The sequence below is a fragment of the Mus caroli genome, unplaced genomic scaffold, assembly GCF_978045245.1.
Source record: "Mus caroli unplaced genomic scaffold, Mus_caroli_1 scaffold_4, whole genome shotgun sequence".
NCBI lineage: Eukaryota > Metazoa > Chordata > Mammalia > Rodentia > Muridae > Mus > Mus caroli.
The window spans coordinates 122,283,824-122,310,541 of NW_028227259.1; the positions used below are offsets into that span (position 1 = coordinate 122,283,824).

General features: G+C 49.2%; 1 protein-coding gene across 1 annotated transcript in view; it reads right to left on the reverse strand.

Annotated features, from left to right (window-relative positions):
• Fbxw8 (F-box and WD repeat domain containing 8) overlaps positions 1–26,718 on the reverse strand; it is an 88,137-nt gene that overhangs the window by 30,814 nt on the left and 30,605 nt on the right. Inside the window, exon 5 of the mRNA XM_021162838.3 lies at positions 15,676–15,833. Within this exon, the coding sequence (XP_021018497.1) occupies positions 15,676–15,833 (158 nt within the window). The remainder of the gene's footprint in view (positions 1–15,675; positions 15,834–26,718) is intronic.

The window sequence follows — 26,718 nt, forward strand, 5'->3', positions numbered from 1 at the left end:
GCCCTGTTAGTGTCTCTGCTCTGAAGTCCACTTCCCCACTGACCCAGCACTTTGGCTTTGTCTGACTCTTACTAAAACAAGAAGATTTCTCCATCTGTTTGCTTTGTGTCTCTATCTTTAACCGGGAATCTTGGAGGCAGGTATGGTGACACACACCTGGAACTGCAGTGCTGGGAGGCGAGGCAGCAGCCTGAGGTCAGTCTGAGCAATGCAGCAAGCCCAGGCTGAGCAGTAACCTGCCTCTATGTGTAAGACATAGAGTGGGTTTCTTGGAGAGACCATGTATTTGGTCTTGTTTTTAAAATACAAATTAAGACTACTCACATTGTTACATCTCTTTTGTTTGTAATTATGTATGTGCCTGTGTGTAATGACTACTGAGCTGCCTCTCCAGCCCCACTCCTTATATACCCTTTTCATCCTCCTCCAGACCTAGTTTTTGATTATATGTTTACTCCATGATGGCTCCTCTGCTGGCTTACTGGCCAAAATTCTCCCTGCAATCACTGGGCAGCTTCTTTAAGACCTTAAGATGCATGCCCAGGTCAGCATAGCCTAGACTCAAGTGACCTACTGACCTTCACTGAGTACAGGGAAGCCACACAGTCATTTCCCCCTCCTGACCCTCCTGACCTCTGTCCTACTTTTGCAGAAGCGGGAGGGCCAGCATCTTTTAGAGTGCTGTAAGAAGGAGAGACACTTCTGTTTCCCGAGGTAATTATCACCTCTGCTCACCAACGTCACATTCACCAACATCAGAAACCAGAAGCTTTGCTAAGAACACAAGGCAGCAGCTGGGCAGCTGTAACAGTGTCTGCTTAGCCTTCACCCTGTCCCCCCAACCCCAGTCCACACATCAGTAAAGGGGCAGAGAGAGCTTAAGGAAAAGACAGACAGACAGACACCAGACCGAATCATTTCTCAGTGAGCAGAGCTCCATCACAGTACGTTTTGAGCTGAGAACTGCAGACTTGAAGAGTCAATACCTCTGCTCTGTTATGAGAATGTTCTGAGCTACAGCTGGAGGTTCCCATCCAGAAGGAAAAAGAGTCAATAAAGTCCTGCACACTGAGCAAGTGCTTCCCAAGCCTTGTGCAGCATCACGGAGCCCTGTTAGCACCATGCTTAGGGTGATACAAAGCAGAAAGTTCCTTATTGTACGAACCGGATTTCTGAGGGCATGGACAAAGTCACCCATGAAGATTTAACTGTCAACTTGACACAGCCTAGAGTCACCTGAGAAGTGAGTCTCAATTCAGGAACAGCACAGAGGGTGTGATGAGAGCAGGGTGGGGATGTGTTGACTGTTGAGAGGCCCAGCCCACTGTGGGCAGCACCATTCCCTAGCAGGTAGCTCTAGGCTGTGTATGAGTGCGTGAGCCAGCACACAACATCCTCCCTGCTTCAGCTCCTGGGACCGGGAAGTGTAACCCAAATAAGCCTTTTCCTCTCCTCTAAGTTGCTTCTGGCCAGTATTTTGTCTCAGCAACAGAAAGAAAGCCATAAACTTTGCTTGGACCACCCACCCACATACAATCTGTCCATCTGTCTTCACACCCTGGCAAAGAGCAGCTGACCTTTTCAGGCACTGTGTTGAGCTGGTCCACATTCACCATATGACTATTAAGGGAGATACCAGCAACAACTGTCAGAACCAAAGCAATTCAGTTCTCAAACATACAATATTTAAAAGAATCTGATGTGGCTTCCAGCATTGGGTGACATAAAGAGACAGGCTGCGTGCTTGGCTCTTATACTTCCCCAACAGTGGGTTCAGGGGGAGACGTGCTACTAGCTGAGCCTGGCTAACATGCACCTCCTGTTTCTCTAAGAAATGTTCAGTTCTAAGAAAGAGACCACAGTGGAGCCGCACAGAAGGAGAACTGACTAGACAGGCACAGGCCATGTCACATGGGCCGAGGACAGGACAGAACAAGCTGACAAGGGATTGGAACCCGCTACCCAGGCAACACTTCGGATCAAGGCCACTTGTGCACGCCACAGATCTCACCGCTAATCTCTACAACTGTTTCCCCTTTCCTGTCTCTAAAGGAGCTAGCTCCATCCCACAAGGGCTTCTAACCCAAGCACACAGCAAAATGTGAGCCCAGGTCCATGAGAAGGTCCCCATCACTGGTCTGACCAGCCAATGCCAAAGATAAACTCAAGTTCTGTGAGCCAGTCCACACCTCCTGCTTGGAAGAGACCTTAGGGTGAGGAGGCACCCCAAAGGCGGCCCCCATATTCAGCTGCATCTCAGGCCCCACCCTTAACAGGGTAACAAAGGCAGCAGGGGGCCCTCCCCAACACCAGCTTACTCAGCAGAAATGTGAAAGGGCGCAGACAAAGAAACACTGCGTCTTTCAAAGCACATCTGAGAGAAGACAGTGAGTGAAGGCCGAAGCCCCCCAAGTCGGCAGGGGCGGGTCCTGGCAGCTTCCCCGGCTCCCAGCTCAGTGCCTCCACCTTGATGAGCAGCAGCAGGGCTACTGGCACTCAGCACTTGCCCTAGACCAGGAAGTCATTAGCAGTGACATGAGTGACGAGGGCCAGGCTTTGGAGGAGACATAAAGGCTGCTAAGCAGCTGTGGACAGGCACCCATGCCAGTGTGCAGCATGTCCCTCCTACCTCCCAGAGGAGGCCAGCCAGAGTGTGGTAATGAAACTGCACATAGTAGAAATGGGATCTAAATGAGTTTAAGCTGATTTATGTTAGCTTTTGTAAAGATTACTCGTATCTGGAAAGTGCTACCACTGTGCAATAGCGATGACAGTCCTTAAGAAGTCCGCCTAATGGTGCTTGCGCACAATATTTATATTCCTCGGCATGGGAACAAGGACCATAATGGATACCATTTTTGTTTTATTAGGGATGCATATTTAAATTAATCTGCTATTTGCCTAAACAATTAGCTGCTTCTGTTTGTGTGCACAAAGCCAAAACTGCAATTAGGCTTCCATCAAAAAAATAAGTCCCAACTAAAACTGTCCCTGCGGGGCTGTCAGAGCTCAGGGCAGAACTTCCCCAATTACTTCTCAGCACAATGGTAATTACCTTAACTGCCTGAAAGGTAAATAACCACTCAACTGGTTTTGGAAACACACACTGGCCTTGCCCCTCCTCTCTGATCTGCTCCATGCACCTATGGTTTAAAATAGGCTACAGTGTAGACAGCCACACACTGGACCCTTCACCTACCAGGTGTGCTGTGGTCTCTGGAGCCCTCCCTTTGAGGACACATACTCTGTGAGCTCCGGCCTCTTGAGCTTACACGGTTAACACCTGAAGCTCAGCCCAGCATCCTGACAGCTAAACAGACAGGATCAATTAGCTGTGTTCAGAGACACGGAATGAGGCTGACTATTTATACAGGCAGCTGGCATGCCCTGTTCCCACTATGGAAATAAATGCTTTTCTCCAATCAGTTAAGAAGGATGCAGAAGGAGTTCTACATAGGAAAACCATTTTAACAGAAATTTAAAACGCACCCGGAGCACTCACTGCACATAAACATGCACCTCTTCATCGACTGCACACAGCACAGGGCTCAGGCTGGACACGTGCATCAAGTCAGAGGGTGAAAGCTGGCTCTTTCAGACGTGTGCGTGCACACGAGCACACACTCTGTCACTGTATCTCTCTGCCTTGTGTGAAGAGATCTCTCAGTGAATCTGGAGCTCACTACTCTCATTAGGCTCCTGCCCACTGGGGCTGGGGTCACAGCCCATGTGAGAACTACACAACAAGTCCCTTACCCACTGAGTCATCTTCACAGATCAGGAGTCCTATCAGTGTAAGCAAAAGTCCTGAGGGCTGTAGGGCAGAGTGAAGGAGACTTTCCCCCCAAGGCAGCATGCTGCTGCCTCCAGAGGAAAAACCACTGGTAGGAAATATTCTGGACGGTGCATTTTTTATTAGATTCTGAATGTGCTTGAGGGCCAAGGTTAGGACAAAGGAGCAGAGGCTGAAGCTGGGATGGCCAGGGCAGCAGAGGCTCACGGAGGGAGGAAGGGAAGGTGGATTCCTATGAGCTCTCAAGCCCAAAGCCTGGAGGAGGCCAGACTGGAGGGCCTGTAAGAAGGCACATGACATCCAGGAGAGCGGGCTTCAGAAGCTGGCCAGGATGGATGCTGGGTGTTCAACCCCACCTAAGACAGACTCACTTGCTGTCATTCACACTTCACAATGCTTTGAGTCTTTTCACGTGCAATGCTATTTAAAAAAACAAAACAATGCCGGGCGTGGTGGCGCACGCCTTTAGTCCCAGCACTCGGGAGGCAGAGGCAGGCGGATTTCTGAGTTCGAGGCCAGCCTGGTCTACAGAATGAGTTCCAGGACAGCCAAGGCTACACAGAGAAACCCTGCCTCGAAAAACCAAAAAAAATAAAATAAAAAAACAAAACAAAAACCACATACATACACAACCTGTTGCTGGAGGCCAGCTCCAGCAGTGTGTTCTGGATCTGAGGAGGAGATGTGGGTTCAGTGACTAATGCAAAGCAGGGGCACACAATCACACACTTGGTGGATGAGGCAACGCACCAACAGCTTTGCCTCTACAGCTTATAGCCCTCAGTATAAAAACTGCAATGCAGTTACATTCTGTTTTCTTTAAGTGAATGATTACAATAAGTAATAAACAAGAAACAAAACAAACAACCAAAAAAACCCAGCACACTTCCCAACACCCTTACATGATTACGTGTTTTATGTATTATAGGTGAAAAACATATTATTCCCAAGGAGCCATACACATTCATGTCTAAGCAACTTGTTACAGAGTAACAAGGTGTAAGCAAGCTGGGGGGGATGGGGGGGATTCTTCTCAGCAGGGTCTCTTACCGCAAGGCTACATTTTGCAGTTACAAAGAAAAATAAAATCAATCATTTTATTATTTATCTTAAAAATTAATCTTGTTTTAAAAAGTCTTAAAAGAACCACAGTGTAAACAATCAGGCATTTCTACTTTAAATTCTCAGGGTGTACACCTATCCATTAACCTTAAAAAAAAAAATTAAATCATATCCGAAAGCCAAAGGCAAAAATGGGTACAAGAAATTAATCATCACCCTGGTCACCAGCCCAGCTTGGCAAGAAAGGCACATCGGTTAGTACCAGCCAGGCTGCCATTGTTTTCTTCCCTGACCTCAAAAGAACCCCTTGCACAACTACCAAGATTCTCTACAACAAAGGCACTAACAAAACCATCTTACCCTAGCTATGCTAACGGTCTACATCTCTGAGTCCTTTCTGAGGCTGGTAACCGAATCATTATCTGTTCCAGCAGCAGTCCCTGGAAAGTCAGCCACTATTGTTGGAGGTTCCAGTGGTTGCCCAGTGAGGGCTGAGAAGCCCCTCAGAGTTTCTGTTGAGCTCAGAGATTAGGAGGGACCCGATGACTAGGGAGAAACAAGCCCAACTCGAGGTCCTCAGGCCACTGTCCTCGGGGCTCTGCCTGAGGCACACTCATCATGGTAATGCTGACCGGTGAATCCCGACAATCTGTAGCACATCCTTATGACAATCTGACTAGTGATGAGATTTTTTTTTTCTCCCAATCATAATCTGCATCATTTTATAGTGGATAGTTAATTCAGGTGGGCAAAATTAAATTAGAAACTCAAATTCTAAAAGGTGTATCAATCAGTTCAAGTGAACTCAACTCTGACAAGAGTCCAAAATGATCACTGACACAACCTCCCTGGATCAGGAGCAGGCCATTCCCACAGGCCAGGTGCTTCAGGATAGACCGCTGGCCTTGCTCCCCTTCTTTTAAAAGACTCTCTCTCTCTCTCTCTCTCTCTCTCTCTCTCTCTTTCGGTTTTTCGAGACAGGGTTTCTCTGTATAGCCTTGGTTGTCCTGGAACTTACTCTGTAGACCAGGCTGGCCTTGAACTCAGAAATCCACCTGCCTCTGCCTCCCAAGTGCTGGGATTAAAGGCGTCCGCCACCACGCCCAGTTTAAGACTGCTTATTTCTAATAGGAAACCTGCCACAGCCTAGAGGCACCAGAGAAGGGAGTCCCCTGGCTGGAGAGCTGGCTCAGTGGTTAAGAACATTTGTTGCTCTTGTAGAGGACTCAGGTTCAATTCCCAGAACCCATGTGGCAACTCAACTGTCTGTAACTTCAACCCCAGAGGCTCTGTCTTCTAATTTTCTTAGGCTTCAGCAAACATGTGGTACACACACACACACACACACACACACACACACAGAGCAAACCATTCATACATGTAAGATACATCTAACAAAAAAATGTTAAAGAGGGGAGTCTCAACTGAAGAACATCTATGGGGAATGGTCTTGTTTTTGATGTATAAAGGAGGCCCAGCCCACTGTGGGCGGTACCACTCTCTGGGCAGGTGGTCCTGGACTGTATAAAAAGGCTAGCTGGGCTTGGGTCTTGGTGTGAGCCGTGGTTCCTGTTGTACTTCTCTGGCTATGAGCTCCCTGGCTGGTGGTGAGGCTGTGTAGGACAGCAAGCAGGCCTGTCTCCAGATTCCTGCCCTGACTTCCCTTCATAACAGAACGTGACTGGAAGTGTAAGCCCAGTAAACTTTCTTCTTGAGTTGCTCTCGGTCGTGACATGGCTACACAGAACTCAGAACCCTCTAAGTTAAGCATATTTTGGGTGGTATAGATGTGCTGACCACTACTGAAGCAGAAGACAGGGATACGGGCTCGGGACACTCGTCATTTCTATTCTTTGTGTTAACCTTTTCTTAATTGGACTTTAAATTTGTCATGTGTTTCTATGCACTTGCATGCTTGGTGCCTGCAGGGTCAGATCCCCTGGCACTAGAGTTACAGGTGGTTGTGAATTGCCACACAGATGCTTTGACCTGAGCCTGTGTCCCCTGGAAGGGCAAACAGTCCTCTTAACCAGTAAACCATCTCTCCACCCCCTCATGTACAGCTTTCAGAATACAATTTTATGGGTAATTTATAGTAAATTAAAAACAGAAGGCCAGGCATGAAGGTGCAGGTCTGTACCTGTAGCACTATGGAGGTGGAGGTGGGGGTTCAAGGCCCAGCTAGAGCTACACAGTGAATCTGGAGTGAGGTGTAGCAGATAATGGAGTCTACTTCAGCTGTCATTATTCCTGTGCCTCTATGGAAACGCGTGGCATATAAACCATCTGATGCAGTGAATAGAGTTGGTACTGGATGAGACTTCAGTCTGCCAGGGTTCTGGGCCTCCCCCTGTGTTTTCACTTCTTAGTGGTATCTTCAATGAATGAGGATTTTCAATTCTGATGAAGTTAATGTTTTTTCTTTTGTAATTTGTGGGGTTTTTTTTGTTTTTTGTTTTGTCTACGGAATCTCTGCCCAGCTTCTACATATGTGCTACCCCATAATGTTCTGCTGTTATGGTGTGCAAGGCAACTACTCACTCTTAAGAGACTGTTTAAAGAATAAAAGCATCTCCGTGTCCATGGTCTAGGCAGGTTTCTGTCCACCGTACATCCTGGAGCTCCCACAGCTGTCTGCAAACCTCACAGCCCACACGCTCGGTCCCTTTGCCTTGCCTGGCGCTGTACTAGTGCAACTTTGGGCTTCACCTTTACTGTTCTCTAAGGAATGGCAATGTTGGGAACTCACAGCTTCGTGTATTTTATTCAGGTTTTGAGATCCTTGTAACAGAAGGGCTGGAGAAATGCTTCAGTGAGTGAAGTCGCTGCCACATAAGCATAGGGACATCAGATCCTGTGCACAAGCATGCACATGATGCATATACATGGATGCACACACATGTGCACACACAGAGACTTAAGGATAAATCGAATTCCAAATGCACAATCTTGAGAAGAGACAAAAGTTTTACTTTTAACTTGTTACTCTGAAACAATTTCAAAGTCACAAGAAGCCGTGTGACCTCTGTCCTCATGCCTGTCACTGTGTGAACACACCTTTCACGAGACCCAAGCCAAGATGGCTCAGTCCTCAGCTGTGCTCTCCCCGAGCCCAGAGGGCAGGATGAATGGAACTCAGCTCAGTGTGGGTTTGTTCAGCTCAGCGCAGACTGTCCTTTAGTGGAGAATAGCCTGGAGAGACTGTCCTAGCTCTCCATGACACTGACCGTCCAGCAAGAAGGGCAGCCATGTAACGGACTAGCCCTCCATTTGGGTTTGCCCTTTACTGCTGCATGACTGTGTGGGGCTGAAGGTCATAGCTGCACTGAGCAGCTCTTGCTGCGTCTTCATGTGTGTGGTGACAATGTCAGGAAGGCCCTCGCTACAACAGAATCGGCTTCACTGCCCCACCGCACATGTGTTTCACTCTGTTTTTGTTTGTTTTTTTTGAGACAAGGTTTCTCTGTATAGCCCTGGCTGTCTTGGAACTCACTGTGTTTCACTCTTTTAATGGATGCTACTCTTTGGGACTAAAGGAAGTTCTGATCTTGTCTTGTGCTTACCGCTCGTTTTAGCATAAACTACTTTTTCTCCTGATCTAGTTTCTATTCACCAAACAGCAACGGCTTTACTCCTAGCATCCTTCATGTGCTTAAGAGCTGGTGCCCCAGCTCACAGTGTTCCTCTCCTTCTCTTCTTATTCCTCTCTCCCATCACAGAAGGCTGGGGACTATCCAGTGGGTCATCATCTGTCTCTGTCCTTACTCAGGCTGGTAGTCTGATCTGGCCAGATCTGACTGACGGGACCCCATCAGACTAGCTCTCATGTTCACTGTACGTGATGTGCCTTTACAATCCCTGGCCTCACCCTTCCCCACCCACAGGCCACAGCTGGCCATCCCTCCTTGCACTGGCTCCTGCTGGTGGGAGCCCTACCCTCAAAAGCAGGGCTCAAGCTGTGGTCACTGCTGCAGGGCTGCTGACCTTCCAGCCAGGACACACTGTTCTGGTCCCATCTTTGCCACTCTGATAAAACCCTGATCAAATGGAAAGGCTTGATCCCGGCTGGTGGCTGTCCATGTTAAGGGAGGACAGGCACGCGTAGCTCCTTCCCTCCTCATCGAGAAAGCCAATATGGGAGATGGGCCGGCAGCAGGGGTTTACTTATAGTTGTTTCAAGGAACATCTTTGCATTTACCTTGAGTAATGTCTTCAACAACAAAAATTCTGACAGGCCAGATGGTTCTCCCTTACCCTGAAGCGTCAATGAGCCTTGTCGGTGAGAGGCTGAATTTAGCAGTTCTCGGAGCTCCAGAGGCAGACAGGAAGGGAAATGGGTTTCCTAAAATGGTTTTCCAAACTGTTGTCCTCTGTGGGGAATCTGCCTTGGCCCATCATCCTGCTTTGCTGACACTTTAGAAAGGGTAAAGAGCAGAAGAGAGACAGACAGTACGAGCAGGTCCTGTACGAGCAGGCCATCTGTGGGGTGAGCATGGGATACCAGAGAGCCCACACCGCCACGCCCAGGCAGAGTCCCCGTACAGTTCAGTGTCAGGGAGAGAGGCACAGAATGTGGAATCAGTGTCACTGCTGGGGACAGGGGCGTCCTGTCAGGTGCCTGTGACCTGCTCACTGAGAGTGAATGACACAGCATATCTGGAGTGACTCTGAGCAATGTAGGTTGGTTTACTATGCGTTCTTCAATATCAACTCACTTCAAAGAGCAGGTCACTATTAGCTCTGGATAATAAAAGTCACTTATATATTATCAAAAGAGTTCTCTTCAGAGCCGCCTGCCAGCTTCCTGCCTCAGGCACACACAGCAGGCTTTGTGCTGAGCTCCTCTTTCCAAGGGCAGGAAGATAAGCCTTCCAAGCAACAGTCGGGTCAGCAGCTCAACACAGTACAGTCTCCACGGCCTTGGGATGTGCCGGGTGTCAAAAGTTCAGCATTTCAGAGGCCTGTCTGGTCTACACAGAGAGCTTCAGGATAGCCTGGACTACATAGAAATACCCTGTCTAAAAATAAAAAGGTTCAATGTCTTAAATACTTCTAAACCATTTCAGCTCTGGACTCTGCATTTACAATTTGTAATACATTGTTTGTGTGTGTGTATGTGTGTGTGTGTGTGTGTGTGTGTGTACACGTGCGGTGGTCAGAAGGCAGCTTGGACTTGGTTCTCTCTGTAACCATGTGGCTATGGGAAGAACACAAGCCAGCAGCATGGAAGCTTTATCAGCAGTCACCCCACACCTAAGTCTGTCAATTCCCCTGACTATGATCAAACCGTGAGCATCCCCACTACTGTGCGACAGTGTGATTGCAGAAGTGTGTCCTGCCTTCTAAAGGATGATGCCTGGCGGTTTTCACTTTCTGTTGGAAAGGAGCTTCAATTCTGTACTCTGCTCCTGAGCCACAGGCAGTCGGGATGGCAGGCAAGAGCCGATTACTCACAGATTAAGGGAAAAGTGACAAGAAAAAGGCCCATGAGTAGAAAAAAACTCCACAATCCATGGTCAGAGGTGGAGGCAGCTCACAGCTCACACAAGCATCACAATTATTTTGTTCCATTTCTAAAGCTTCAGCACCAGTCACAGAAAAGGAGGAAGCTGCATACTGGATTTAGACATCACCATCAAACACACTGGCAAAGCCATCAGACAACTCACTCTGTTTAAAACCCAAGTACCGAGTCTCCATGCACAGTCAGTCAGTCATGGCCCTGGAGCATGCAGACTGGATCTCACCTATGCTCATCCACTGGGAAATGGAAAAAGATTCCCAGGCTCCAGCCAGACAATGAGGCCATGTGCGCATGTGTGCGTGACAACTGTAACAACTGCATGAAGTGCTGAAGTGCTGAAGGAGGAGATGAGCTGCCTCACCCTGCCTGGAGGCCCCAGAGAGCAACACTGACTCATCAAGGTTGAGGCTGGTGCCCCCAGGTCTGGCCCATTCTCTCTACCTCCCGGCAGACAGGCCGAGAGCCTTCCCTCACGGAACAAGCATCTAATCTCCTTTCTCAGTAAAGCCTGAGTTCTGAAGAGAACCTCAAGTGGGAAAGGGGCCCCAGCACACTGCCATCCCTAATGTCGTGGCTTGAGGCCAGAGGCAGGCAAGCATGGAGCAGATGGAGTCCTGGCAAGGTCCCCGCTGTCCCCGCACTAGCAGCTGCTCATTACTCAGAGCCTTCGCTTGCTTTAGCTAATGCTCCAGGAAAGCATTCTGATTTGATTCATTTTGGGATGGTAACGTGCAGCACAATTAGTGGGAAAATCAAACTGGAGAGGGGCCAGTGCTGACAATTGGAAACAAGGCACAAGAAATATGAGGCCAGTGGGTTGGAATTCAAAAAATCACAACTGTGGCTCTCCTTGCCAAGTCCTAGCCCCCAGGTGCGCATGCGGGGTTCCTTGGGGCCCAGCTCCAGAAAGGATGGGGTGGAGGGCTCTCTCTTAGAGTCCTCCTGCAGGGAGGCTCCTGCTGTGGTGGACGTGGCAGCTTCAACAAGGGGTCTGAGCCTCAGTGCCTTCAGGAGAGCACCTAGGCGCAATGGGAAGGCTGGAGGTCATTCCCTCCACAAACTGCACACACACCGCAGACTGTACAAGGTCCTTTTCCACAGGGGTTGTGCCCAAGAAGCACTAGCCACTGCTCTTGGAGGGGAACAGGGAATGTGCACTGGATATTTAGACCTGAGTCAGCTCTTAGGGTTGGCAGTCTGTCACCCAGGTGAGACTGGGGACAAGGCCACCTGGGTTGGGAAAACGACCAGAAGGTGTGATTTCCACAGAAATCCTGACAACATGACCCAGCTGGGAAGGCAGGGAAGGCCTGCTAGTGCTGGAAGAGAAATGGTCTGCACACCTAAGTGGACAGTGCTGATGTTTTGAAGGACTTCAGCTTACCTGACAGCGAAGTGGTTGCCCGCCATCGTGCCCTGAGCAGACCTGTCTCATGGTGCTAGAGACCATGGGTACTCAGGTCAACTTCCTACTGATCCACAGCGGACTCAGTACTGACTAGGACTTAACTGCGACACAACCATAAAGGAAACACAAGGACCACAAGTGGCAGGTATGCGTAAGAAACTATCAAACCCTTCCCACACTATGTTCCATTCCCTATCAAATCCACCAATAACCCTACCCAAGAACACAGGGACAGCTCACACCTGCTGGAGAGCAGAAGACAGCATGGGATCTGTACTCTCCCACCTGGAGACCCTTCCTATAGCAACCGACTTCCCTGCATACATATGAGAAGACATTTGTGCAAAGCTGCTCACTACAACACTGCTACTGAGAGCAAATGCAGACACACTGCTTTTGGGTGAGCCATAGGCTGGCACAGAAGGATCATCACATAGGTGTGAGCTTTCAGGGTCACTCCGCCACAAAGCCAGAGTGAGCACTGGAGAGGCGGCTCAGTGGCTGGAGCACTGGCTGCTCTTCCACAGGACCCTGATTTGGTTCTCAGTATCTAAATGGTGGCTCACAACTGTCTGGACCTCCAGTTCCAGGGACTCAATGTCCTCCTCCTGCTTCAGGAGGGCACTGCATGCAGATGGCACACCGGCACATGCAGGCAAAACACCTACACACATAAAACAACAAAAAACTGAAAGCCTAACAGATGACAGGGACATTTCTGAGGACACTTCAGCAGCATGCCTGACATGACACCGAGCATGTCCGCCTCAGTCCAGTGACGATGGCTCAGTACAAATATAGGAGCAGTGTAGTATGAAGAAGAAGTTCCTTTATGGTAAATACTGGAATACAGATCAAAACTTAGTTCAAATAGTCACTTAAAGAGCCTAACTTATTCAGAAGTGGTGGACACTTCAGTGTGCAGCGTGGCACCATACAACACTGAGGAGAGTAACACAGGTCACCCAGGTATGTCATTGGGTTAAGAACAAGACACACAGAGTGTACAACACTGGTCTAAAAGCAGAAAGCACCTAGAAGTTGAAGGGCACTTTCAGCAGGTTTTGTTTTTTACCATGTATGTATATATACATACATGTGACACACACACACACACACACACACACACACACAATCTTTGTTGTTTAAATTTTAACTGATTTTTTTTTTTTTTTTTTTTGAGACAGGTCCTCACCATATAGCCCCAGTTGGCCTGAATCGCACTAAGTAGACCAGGCTGGCCTGACACTTGGGAGTGCCACCCGCCTCTGCCTTCCAAGTGCTGCTAGTAAATGTTCACCACTTCTGAATAAATTAGGGTTGGTTTTTTGTTTGTTATTTTGGTTTTTTGAGACAGGATTTCTCTGTGTAGCCCTGGCTGTCCTGGAACTCATTCTGTTGACCAGGCTGGCCTCGAACTCAGAAATCCGCCTGCCTCTGCCTCCCAAGTGCTGAGATTAAGGCATGAGCCACCACTGCCCGGCTTATAAGTTAGAGTTTTAACGTGGAACATTTGAACTAAGTTTTGAAAACCTCTATCGAGTATTTACCATGAAGGAAGTTCTTCATCATATCTACACTGCCCCTGTACTGCTATGAAGACGGCCTCATCCATCTGAGCGAGCGAGAGCAGCAGTGGAGGAGCACTCCTTAGCATGCACATCCGTGTGCAGTCTCCGTGCACACCTAACTTGCAGCACACTATATTTTCCCTCAAGCTCTATCTGCAAGCTGGTCAGATGTGGTGAGCTGGGGCGGAAACCTCTGGTTTCTCTGGGAAGTCAGATGTGTCACATGGTGTTTTGCAAGGGCAGACCAGTGAAGGAGTGTTTCACTAAAGCAGACACAGGTGAAAGGATGGTCTGCTAAAGCAAGCACATGAAAGGACTCTGATGAAGGACTCTGTTAACGACATACGTGTATTGGTTGGCCTTACATTTAATTGCTGAGCTCTGCTTGTGGTGACGCCAGAGAGAAACTCACCAAAGAACTTCCCATAAGTTTCTTATAGCTTCTTCCCCCTTCCTCGGACCAACTGGCAGTGATGTCAGCTGATGCAGACTCACATGGAATTTTGCTAAGACAGACAGACTTATGTGGTGTTTTGCTGAGGCAAGACCCATGGGAGGACACGTGATGTTTGGAGGGAGTAAAAATAAGACCAAATAGAGTGACTGCTTGCTTGCATAGCTAGCTTTGCAACACTTCATTGGTCTGGAGTCTTCAGCTTCACTGAACTTCACTTTGTTGAGAGGTACTGTGTAGAACTCCTGACTTCCCTGCTGGTCCTGGTCCCTCCTGCTGACTTGTGCCAATTGGCAGCGGCCTGGCTGTGTCCGCTGACTCATGTTTCTATCACGAGCCTATTGAACTGGACTGCTGGTATACTCATGAAGGGTTTGCAAGTGGACAGAGCTGCCGCTGCTGACCTGTGAACTGAACTGCTGACTCCCTGACAATGCAAACTGGAGTTGCTCCAAAGAACAATTTCTAAACAGGTCCACTTCTCCCATATCCTAATTCCCTTTCTTTTCCACTAACCTCTGGTGGGTGGTGGGCTAGAAGGGAAGTTAAAGCATCTAAGAACCCTTATTAAAAGTAAATGTTAGAAAATTTAAAACTACAGTGAGCCCAGTGCTCGATTTATAAGAGTCTCCATGTTTGTTGTCAGGGACTCAGCTCCAACAACAGCGGGGCTAGGAGACAACACTAGCTATGGCTTCAACACCTTCATCCTCCAGCCCTCAGTTTCCCATTGGTGGAAGTGTCTGTGCCAATCAAGTATGCAGGACAGGAAGTGCTGCTAGAGCATTCCAAAGCTACAAGGCCAGCTGGAGACTAAGCAGCAAGCGTGAGGCCATGCTGCATATATGAGAGCAACAAGCAAAATGGAAAAGCCTAACCACCATAGATGCACTGTGCTGCTGCTGCTGCACTGAGGATGCTGAGGTTGAACCCAGGGCCTCATGTATGGCAGGCAAGTACCGTGCTGAGCCACACCTCCAATCTCAACTTAGCTAATGACCATCTGAGGTGTCTACTGTCATTAAAACCACAAGAATAGAGTATAAAGTTCTGGTCAATTTTAAAAATCTCTACGTTTACTCTTTTAGCTCTGAATTCTCGTTGTTAAGTATTAGGTGGTTACAAAGCTCCTTAAAAGCTCCTGTAGCTCTGCCCTCTGTGCCAAATGACACGATGCTGCCTGGCAATCTGCAATGGACATCAGGCCCGGGAGCAGGGGACAGGCAGGAGGCCATGTGAGAGGTGTGATGAACTCTATCACTAGCAATGCATGTGTCCCATCGTTCCTCTAACAGTTTGCAAACCCATGGTTGCTCCCATGCACTCAGGATCTGTCTAGGCCATCAGGAGCTGTACACGGTGTGAGTGGCAGGTGAAGGCTGGTGTTGACGTCCCGCTTCTGCTTACATATGTCAGATCACCTCTCCATCCTTGTCACTATTCTTTTTAGACTCAGCCGAGGACACAGGCTGAGTACATTTACTATTTTAAACTAAACACAGCATTTGCTTAAGATGGTCTGGCCAGTCTCATCATGCCTGGCACTCATGCCCGGCTCAGTGGTTCCAGGATGAATTAAACACCAGTTTTAATGGGTATCATGTTCCAATGTCTACTAATGCACAGGGTTATTGGCTAGATTCTTTACTTAAAAGCAGGACAGAGTGCATAACCGTGTGTGTAAGGAGGCAGGGGTGTGTGCCAATATACATACACCCTGTGTAAGGAGGTAAGTGAGTGATTATGTGAGTGTGTGCATGCTCAGAGGAGGAGGGAGCAGCTGCAGCTACGACACTGGGTGAGGCTTTCTCTGAGACGGGGGGGGGGGGGGGTGGAGGGGTGGAGGGGGACGGTGGTACTCACCATCCTCGTAAGCCGCCACTGCCAGCGAGCTGTTGATCCTCACAAAGGAGACATATGGCTGCATTCCAGGATCCTCCTCCTCAGACTCAGACTCCAGGAAGGGGGCCACGTAGTCCCAGGTGCGGGTGTCCCACACCCGCACATCCCCTGACGTGTATCTGGAAGAGAATAATGCTCTTGGTTCCAAGAGAAATCTGGAGGCTATACATGGCAGCATGTGGGCTGGCGGGGGCGCTGTTCCTATGGTGGTTTGAATGGAGCATGTGGGTTGGCGGGAGGCGCTGTTCCTACAGTGGTTTGAGTAAGGAAGTTGTCGGCTGGACTGCAGAAGGCTGTGGACACAGCCCACGCTGTTACAACACAATGGTGACCACCATTAATCCCTACACTCGGGAGGTAGAAGCAGGCAGATCCCTGTGAGTTCGAATCCAGCCTGGTGTACACAGTTGCAGGACAGCCAGAGCTCCATAGTGAGACTGTCTCAAAGGAAAAGAGAAAGGAAGGGAGGGAAGGAGAATGAGCAGTGTGATATGCCCTCTCCAGCCTCATAACCAAGCCATCCCTTTCACCCTTCCCACTCCAGGAGTTACAGACAGAACCATAGACCCGTGCTGGCATCCCAGCAGGCATGCATGCGGAGACACAGATGCAGCTGGGACACAGAGCCCCAACGAGCTCTTCACACCTCCTCCAGGAGCACAGCTAACTCATTAGGGCCCCTAAGGACATCGAATCTGCTCAAATGACTCCGCGGCAGAGCCAGGCACTGCCACCTTCCTGTGAGAATGAAGTGCCTGCACTGCCCACTAAAAAAGCAAGGGCCCTAGTTCAGGCCTTTAGCTCTGACCACTTCCTGGATAGTCCACTGTCTTAAGGCCTTCAGGATGAGAGGGTAGCCAAATGAAGGTGCACCCTGCCTGTCGCTGAGAGTCCACATTCCTCCTGCTGAATCCCTTAGGTAAGGAGGGTGAGGGTGGAGGAGAAGGAGCTGTATGTAGGGGCCTCTTGAGTACAGAGAGGCAGGGATTCCAAGGGACAGTGTTCCTAAGGCCCTAATCACACTCCCTCAGAATCTCACTGCAGAAACAAAATATCTAGTCACCTCTGAAACCTAGGACATGATCATGTCTGACATGGCTACAGAAGGCCAGCCTCTGGTGAGACCCCATGTCTATGTATCGCTGTGCACATGCATACTAGATACCTGTGTGGCAGCCAGAGGACAAGCTGGGGGAGTCGATTCTCTTTCCACTGTTGTGCAGGTTCCAAGATGGACTCAGGACACCAAGCTTTTTTAGACAAGTACTTCTTACTCCCTCAGTCCCATCAGCCACCCAGGGCGAGATTTGGTTTTTTTGGTTGGTTGGTCAGTCGGCTGGTTTGATTTGTTTTTTTTGTTTGTTTGGTTTTTTTTGTTTTTTCTCGGAGACAGGGTTTCTCTGTATAGCCCTGGCTGTCCTGGAACTCACTCTGTAGACCAGGCTGGCCTCGAACTCAGAGATCTACCTGCTTGTAGTGGGATTAAAGGTGTGTGCCTCCATTGTCTGGAAAGATTTCCTAATGAGACAACCATGAGTGCCCTGACTCAGGGTCATTTTCTTTATAACACTGCAGCATGCCCTCCCACCCAGGAATCTACAGTAACCTGTAAACATGTAGGTTATACAGCTCCCAGGTCATCCTGTGGGTGAGCTCACTCTGCAGGACAGAGTATAGACAACTCTGTCAAGAGGACTACACAGTAGAGAGGCCTCCCCACACTGGATTGCCACTATCATGATCACTACCCCTCCTAACTGTCCTTAACTGTGGCAATGCATAAATAACTAAAGCTGCACACTGACATGGCCCACAGGGTCCAGGCTCCTCAGGAAGCGATCTGGATAACCACACTGATGAGGAACCCCAGAAGGAGCTGCTCCCCACAGCTGCAACAATGCATCAGCTCGGCCCCCTCAACCTGACTCAGTTTGTTCACTGGAACAGGCTAAGCCGCTTGTTTCTGCTACAGAGATGATAGGAAGGCTGGTATAGGAGTCCAGACTATGAGTCTATTCTCCAGGCTCAGTTCCACATGAAGAGGGGAGGACGCATGGCTCAGGAAAGCAAGATGAAGAGAAACCATGAGCTGTTCTTGCTGCAGACAGCCCTGTTTGGACTCTTTCAGCACATCCATGGTCTTCATGCTGTGTTTCATGATGCCACATTGGGAATAGAGTAGGAGGGGCAGGGTGTGAAAGGCAGGCTCTGGGGGACCAGGGCTACAGCTCACTGCCTTCTCCAGAGAGTTCTGAGGTAAACCAGCAACAACCACCACAAGGAAAACATGTTTCACCTTTGAGCTGCACAGGAGAGTGCTGTGCAAGACAACTGCTGCTATGTTCTCATCTGAAGAATAAGCAGGGGAGGAGGGCAGGGGAGGAGAGTGGGGACCCCACAGGGCAAGGACTTCACAGGGAAGGGGAGAAGGGCAGGGGAGGAGGGCAGGGGCTCCACGGGGCAGGAAAGGGACTCACAGGCACAGCTAAGTCATAGCACTCACACTGCCCCTGCATACCAAAACACGTACACTGCTTCTCCTGAGCGCTGGCTCGCAGGCTCCTGAGCTCCTCACAGACGTCTGCCTTGTCAGTGCTGTCACCAGTCCCATCATAGGACAAACCAGGTCCCTCCAACACTGACTCACAATCCTAGTCACTCCAAGAAGCATCCAAGGCTCTCTGCCCATCCTGCCTGCTGACTTAGGGCTCTGTGCTACCGCCACTGGCCATTCGTGCAGGCCCATCCTCACTGGGCCTGAACCTCTGTACCTCATGCACAGCTAATGCTATAAAGAAGTGGTGTCTGGAAAGAGCAGGTCACTGGCAGCGCCCTCCCCTCCCTCCCAACCAGCAGCCCCCACTAGTAATGGGGAGTGAAGTACCCAGAACACAGATGATCTCCTCAGACTTTAGCATCTCCTTCCAAACAGTCTGAACTGTAGCTCTGGGAGACATCAGGCAAACCCAGTTATTTGCATAAACATGGAATTTTGCAGACAGCCACTTGAATTAACTCTGTTCTTCAGAGCTAAAGAAGCAGAGAATCAGGCGGTTCACCCTGATAGGGGCAGATTTCGAATCTGAGCAGGAGCTGCAAGACCCATATGCAGGCTCTGACAGCTAAGAGAGAGAACTTGGTGCTGCTGAGCCCTGCTGCAGACAGGCACTGTCACCAGTGGACAACACTGCTCATCAGAGGGCCCTGCACAAACTCCTGAGCGTGGTCTGGGTGTGCTCACCCACAAGGGCCAGGAAGAGCTAAGGAAGATGCAGAGATAGAGGTGGAAAAGGCTCCAGATGTCTCCTTCGCTGCCCAAGGACAATTACACTCAACCGATTCAGACACTCCTATGACAGTGGCACCGTCATAAGCACTCACACTGGAAGCCTCTGAACCTCAGCACTGATGGCTGTAATTACAGTGTGCACAGGACAACTACAGTACATTAGCTGCCGTAGGAGCACAACTTAGGAGGCCTCTTCACAGAGAGACAGAATGGAACCAGCTGCACATGGGCTGGGGACATGAAGAACCAAGTGCTTTCCCAGTCATGCTATGCCTGGCAAAATGGAGGTCAGAGGTGGCCGCTGACTCTTTATTAAAAGAGAATGGTACTGGCTCCCATGCCAAGCTCCTTGGTACCAGGGCAATTGCCAGTTTAAAATGATTACAACTCTAGAGCTTTCTCTAATGTGTGCTTCTGTGAGAAGATTTATTCAAAGCAAGAGGCCACAAGAAAAGGGGGGCAGAGGGACCAGTCCCACCTGACATAGCCTTTCAGTCCCCTCCCATGTGACATCCAGCAGCAAAGGGTGCATCTGTTTCCCAGGGCCAGCTCTTAGTCACTCAAAACCAATGTGCTCGAGGCTCTTCCAAGCCACCTGGACAAGTGGAGGAGGGTTTGTGAAGAACACTGAGGCCCAGAGCTAAGTGGGCTCAAACTGTGCCCAGGCCTCCCTCAGTCTGCCGCCAACAAGTTACTCCACACCCTGAAACTACGACTTTCAACAGACACTGCTCACAAGAGCCAGCCCCATTTAAGTGAAACACGAGGAATTCATGGTTTGCACAGTGTGTTCAGCTGGGCAGGACACAGTCCCCCCACATATCTCCATCAGTCCCACCACCCTGTTTCATGGGCAGTCAGATACCAGCAACCAAAGCCCCAGAAGACGGCACCAGAGCACAGGGCTGGGCTGACCCAAGACAGCCTTCTACACTTAATTTCATATCCTGGGTAAGTATACACAAAGATCAATGGAATTGAGCTGGAGAGATGGCTCAGCGGTTAAGAGCACTGGCTGCTCTTCCAGAGGTCCTGAGTTCAATTCCCAGCAACCACATGGTGGCTCACAACCATCTGTAATGGGATCCAATGTCCTCCTCTGGCATGCAGGTGCACATGCAGACAGAGCACTCATACATAATTTTTTTTTTCCAAGACAGGGTTTGTCCTGGAACTCACTCTATAGAACAGGTTGGCCTCGAACTCAAAAATCGCCTACCTCTGCCTCCCAAGTACTGGGATTAAAGGCGTGGGCCACCACGCCTAACCATAAATCTTAAAAAAAAAAAAGTCGGTGGATTTCTTCCTCCATGGGACCCTGTTTCTGCTGCTCCCAAATGAAGTTCCAACTCTACTGTGATCAGGCCTCAGCAGCACACAGTTCATGGTTCTGAACACTTGGATCCCTGTGCCAAGGACTTGGCTGTTGTGCTCACTCCGACTAGGAAGACAGACAAATACTACAATGGATTACTAATAACCAGTAGAGTGCAGAGGGACACTCCCCCACCCCCAACAGAGGACTCCTAAGTGCTGACAATCCTTGGGAGGAACCTGGCCTGTCTGCAGTGTTCTCCATGGTGTCCTGGCCCCTGCCTCCCATCCTACCGCCCAGCACCTCCCAGGCAGTTCCATAGCCACCAGCAGCTGCAGCTTTTGTGAGCCTAGGAAGCGCTCCTGTGCAAGATGTGCTCTGAGCAGTCTGCCCATGCTGACCGTGAGCCGAATGGGGATCTGCTGCTTCCACATGGAAGGGAAAAGCGGCTGAAAGCTGCTGAGGTACAGTTCCCACACAGAGGACGCGGCACAGAGGTTTTGAGAATTCTACCCTTGCTCTGTACTTCTGCTGTGATCAATAAAATCCAGGGTATTTACTGTTTTCTACAGAACATGACTGCTGTATTGCACAATTAACAAAATGAACTCGCCCCACAGTGCAGCCACTCTGTGGAAATGCACTAGAGCAAACATCGAGGGGAACGTAAGACGTAGCAATTGAAAAATAATGAACATCTTAATGGCCCTTGTGTGGTACATGCACTGCACACTTACAACTGCTTTCCATACATCTTGGTTAATGACAATCAATAGAGTCAGAGTCGATGATGATTATGCAGAGTTATTGGAGCTGTGGCCCTTCCCATAATTCCCTGGAGAAGCAGAGATGGATAAATGCAGCCATGAGTTCATCAGTATTTATTAAGGACATTCTGGAGCGCCTTCATTAAAGATGTAATAAATGCAAAGCTCTCCTCCAGTCGCGTACCAGCAGGTTACCTCAGACTTATTTACTAGAAAAGCATGCATGCCTCACGGCAGAAAATAAATAAATTTCAAAGTATTTTTAAAAAGCGATCCCTAGTGGGTCGTGACGGAGCCCCTTATGGGAGGGAAGCAGTCCAGAGCCATAAGCAGCAGCACAAAATCCATACAAGGCGAGGCTGAGAGGGAACTGCCAGGAGAAGGCTTTCTGACAAGGAGAAGGCTGGAATGCACGTCCTTGTTAAGTGTAAAGATGGGTGACAAGGACATAAAAGAACCTTACCACCAGTCTGCACTTAACAAGCCCTGCTGGCCCAGGACACCTGAGACCTTCTGTTCCCAAGCAGAAAAGACTTTAAAATTTAGGGCAAATGCACACTGCTTCCAAACACAGCCTCTACTGATCCTGGCACACAGCTGAAGCAAAGGAGATTTTCAGTCACTAAGAAAGTGGAGAAAAGATGCCTGTCATTAAGTTCCGTTAACTTACCTTGGACAACTGTGTTTAAATGTGCATCTCTAAGTTTAATCTTTCACTGTAAACGACCATTGCCTGAGACAGATGACACAAAGCAGCAATTCAGACCTCAAAGCTTAGGAACCAAAAAAGCTCCAGGTCCAAGAGCAAACACTGAGATCCCAGATCCTGTGGACAGACGACAAAATAAACCCACAGGAGGCCTGCAGCTGAGACACAGGCAGAGTTCACCTGGCTGCCAGGAAGCGGCCGTATTTCTTATCAATCTGCTCTAGTGAGCTTGACTCTAAGGCAGTGGGTCTCACCCCATGGGTCGTGACTCCACTCGGAGTGTGTGTGTGTGTGTGACACAACAGACATCATGCAGATCAGATACTTACATTATGATTCGTAACAGTAGCGACATTACAGTTAGGAAGCAGCAGATGTGAGGAACTATGAGACGAGGCAGTTAGGAGGGCTGAGGACACTGACTAAGGGATGAGAGACAGGACAGGACAGAAGAGCACTTTTAGGTAAAGGGAGAGTTAACTTCTGAACACTGACTGATGCAGTTTTCCTCCAGCCCCATCTGCAGAGGAGAAACATGGACACACAGCTGCGGCTTCCTCCAGGAAAGGAAGGTGACCATGGAAACCAGGAAGAAACACCTGAGTAGACTGAAACACCCCTCAGCATAGAAAGGGGCTCAATAGTTTGAACCATCTGGGAGATGCGATGCTCTGGTGGGAGCAGAAACTGAGCCAGCTGATGGGAGCAGGACACTTCAGACATGTGATACTAAGTGGGGGAGCTAACTGCACACCACCACACACTCCTGGGCATGCATAAAAGCTTTTGGTGAGCTAATAGCTTAATGGCGGCAGAGCTGGCATGGGGCCTCACAGGAGCCCAGGCTTGGCTCCCCAGGCCTCCAGGCCCTACCTGGGAGGCTCTTCACTAGGTGGTTCTCCACAGCATTTCAGCAAACTCTACTTGGCCCCATATCCTGGCCTGGTGCTGTGACCTTTCTGGGCCCATGATGTCATCTGTTTGCAAGTCTTAACTTGTGCAGGGAGGGACACGGGGAAGAGTGTGGCCCAAGCTCCACAGCAGGGTGCTCTCATCATGCTGGCTCCTATTCATTCATTCTCAGTGAGATACACAGCACATTCCTGATCGGGCTTTGTCTTTGGGTTGGAGCTTGACCCTAACCCCTGTGTTTCCTAGGCAAGTACACTTATCCTGAGCTACACCTTCAATTCCAACACATAACCACAATGTAACTCCTTTGTATAATTATAAAGCCAGCATCATAAGACTTTTAAGAGTTGTCACCTACAAAAGTCAAAATTGAGGGAGGGAGGGAGGGAGGGAGGGAGAGGGAGGGGGAGGGGGAGAGGGAGAGGGAGGGGGGGGGAGAGAGAGAGAGAGAGAGAGAGAGAGAGAGAGCGTGCGCAGACACTTCCTGATGCACTGCACCCATCACTACAGATGGAAGTGTGGCACAGAAGGCAGGCTGGGGCCTCCCAGGCAGTACTGCAAGGGCAGAGCACAGAGAATGCAGGTGGACACTGGGCCCAGGAGGACAGAAAGGAGCTGCATTTGGGGGGAACCGTGAAAACCATTTCTTCCTAAGCAGTGGGAGACGCTGTCCTGTGGATGAGCCCCTCACATTTTCTGGAATGCTGTCTCACGGCTGAGGGGGCCTATGGAGACTCAATAGGACAGGGGCAAAGGCCCCAGGGAGAACTTCTCTTGAGACTCTGGGACTTGCTCTCCAAGTCTCCCGGGTGCTAGGCTCAAGCAGGTTCTGTGGGGCCAAAGTAGTCTAACACAGGATCCATACCATCTCAAGGAGGATGCAGTCAACAGGGTCAAACCATCAAGAGGCTCAAAAGGCACCAGCCAGCAGACACCCGGAGGGCAGCCATGTTTCTGGCAATACCATGGAGTAGGGAGCTATGTGCTGGAACAAATTTAAGGGATGGTTTGGGGACTTCAAATCACAAAGTTACACTGGAACTACACTGGCCTATGAAAGAATTTTCAAAGTTTCTAAGTGTGGAAGATACAAAATTCCTCTAAGGGATGGAATATCCCACATAAGGGATTCCAGATAGAAAGCTATGAACACAGCCGTGGTGACACTATTTATAGAGAACATGGAGTTTCTCCAGCAGCCTCTGCTTTCTAAGGTTAAAGATGAACTGTGTCACCAAAACAGAAACAGAAAAATCTGCAGGCCCAACCATGAGATAATCCTAACACTAACACAATCGAGTGCCACAGGACAGTCTGGTCAGCAGCAGGCCTACCCACCCCCACACACCTGTGTTCCTAAGAGACTGTGTAGCCTAGTGACATCATAGCCTTCTAACCTGTGCTTGTCTATTCAATGATGGCATCCTCCAACCCACTTCTCAGAACATCTAGAAAACAGGAAGTGACTTATTTATTTGTCTTCTGTTGGGTGAACAAAGGGGAAAATTGGAACTATATGCGGAGTTTTGTAGTAAATCTAATAAAGTAATGAAAAGACACTGGGGAAACCGCACTGAAAAGAGGTGCTTAGCCAAGGGGATTCAGGAGCAAGTCTTGCAGGGAGGCAGAGCTAGCTGGCCCATCAACACTAGGACTGGGGATGTTGGGTGTGATGGCACAGGTCTTTAGTCGCATCATTCGGCAGGCAGAGGCTGGGGGAATCTCTGAGTTTGAGGCCAGCCTGGTCTACCAACAGAGCTCTAGGACAGCCAGGGCTACACAGATAAACACTGTCTTAAAAAAAAAAAATGGGCACTGGATATGTGTGTAGGTCTTGAAAACACTCTGGAATCAGTATCCATTGTACAGTCTTGCAAATTACTAAAATTCACTGAGTTCAATTCTTTGAAAGAGTGAATGTCATGGTATATTTACCAGATCTCAATTTTCAAACAGATGTGGCCAGTAATTCAGCAGACTGTGAGCAAACACAAGGTGCACAACTTGAGTATCAGAAAGGTGACTGGTGAGCACACCCAAGACAGTAAGGAGGGAAGCAGGTGGAACACACTGTACATGGGGCCTAGCTCAGCCAGGAAGCCCAGGAGCAGGCAGTGACTTCACAGTCTCTCTGGTTTTACGTGAAAAGAGGAGTCGGGCTGAACCAGGACTGGGCCTACATAGCCTGAGCCCAAAGCCAGTGCACAGAGAACACTAACTGGGGAGAAGCAAGCCCGCATTCTGACCCTACGGGGGTTATCTCACAGGCTGGGGGGGACAAGGAAGCCAGCCTTTTGGTCAAACAAAGAGAAACAGGAAAAACAGGGAAACCAGCATGAGTGAGAGCAAGTAGCGGCCGGCAGTCCTGTCTCTTTAAGAGGCTCCTTGGAGATGCTCGACTGCAGAAAGCCTGGAGAATACAACATTGATTGGGAATGAGGTAACCACAAACACCACTGTCTCAAATGAAAAGGGATTCAAGAGCTGACCTAGAAAACAAGCATCGTAACCGCCAGATGAAATTTTAATGATAAACACAAGATGTTCTGCATACAAGCGAGATGGCAGGGTCTCGGACTGAGCCATCAACTGGAGCTTCTCTCAGAGAAGGGAGCTGAGGAGCCTCTCTGACCCAGAGCTCAAGTTTCACACAATCGATCCCAGAACACTGGCAACACTGCGCCTTTGGTGGCCTATCTAGTGCTGAGCAGATCCCCAGGGAGAAGGAGGTGGGGGAGGGGGTGGCTGCCTTCAGAGCTGGTCCCTTCTTGGTGCTCCATGCTCAAAGATGCTCCTAACTGGACTTGGGGAAGGAGTGTCTTACATCTGTAATCTCCTAGGCCTCTTAGTCCCATCTCTGCAACAGGGCCTCCAGCACCATCTTGTAAGATTAGGCAGAAACCTGAAGTGGGAATAAAGTAACCCTGCGTGGTTACCACCGGCCCTCAAACATGGAATAAAGCACTCTGCCACACCTCACAATGAAGCTGCAGGCCTGACAGCATCCTAACAGACAGATGGACAGGTTAACCACGGGGATGTAAGAGCTGAGGCCAGTAAACAGACGCTAAAGAAAGCTGGCCCTCCTGGCCAGACTCTCCTAAAACAGAAGGGCCAGCAAGCCTGCTCAGCAGGTAAGGGCATCTGCCACCAAACCTTACACCCGAAGTGGAATCCCTGAGACCCACGGTGGCTAGAGAAACAAATCCTGCAAGTTGTCCTCTGACCTGTACACATGCAGTGTGGTACATGTGTACCCATATATACACACAAAATCCAAACAAGAAACAAGCAAGCAAACAAACAAACAATTTTTTATGAACGGGCCTGCCATAAAATATTTCAGAGATCTATTCAGAATTTCAATTCAAAGGTGCTATAACTTTCTTTTTAATATCTCATTCATTTGGGGGTGCCATGTCATACACAGAGGTCAGAGAACAATTGGCAGAAATAGAAAGGTTCTCCTTTCCCTAACACAAGTGTGGGCTCCAGGGTCAACCCTGGGGCTAGTCAGTCTTGGACTCAGCATTCTGACGCTCTGAGCCATCTTGCTGGCCTTCGAATGGTGCTCACTGAGTAATGCTGAAGGAGAGAAGGTAAAGGAAAGGCGAGTGACTGCTAGCTGTCTAAGTCCAAGCTTGGCCCTGATTTCTGGTCTCCTTGAAGCAGCAGCCCTGAGGCAGCTCCCACAAAGCCAATCGACTGGACTTGCTTTCTGGCACACAGCCTGTGCAATATTTGTATACATCTGACACACAGCAAAAATATATAAAGTTTACATTTTGAGACATTAGCTCAAGAGATAATCTAACCCTAAAATAAAGTTGATTTCATTGCACAGTAAAGAAGTGCATATCCAGATCTCTAGTAACAACCAGGAAGAATTCTTCATGCTGGGTTCTGGAACAGCAGCTGAGGGAACTCTCAGGAGCTGATGTTAAACTTCTCACTCAGGAGACACACAAATGCCCGACTGCAGGCGAGGGAAAGGAGCTCGTGGCCACAGCCT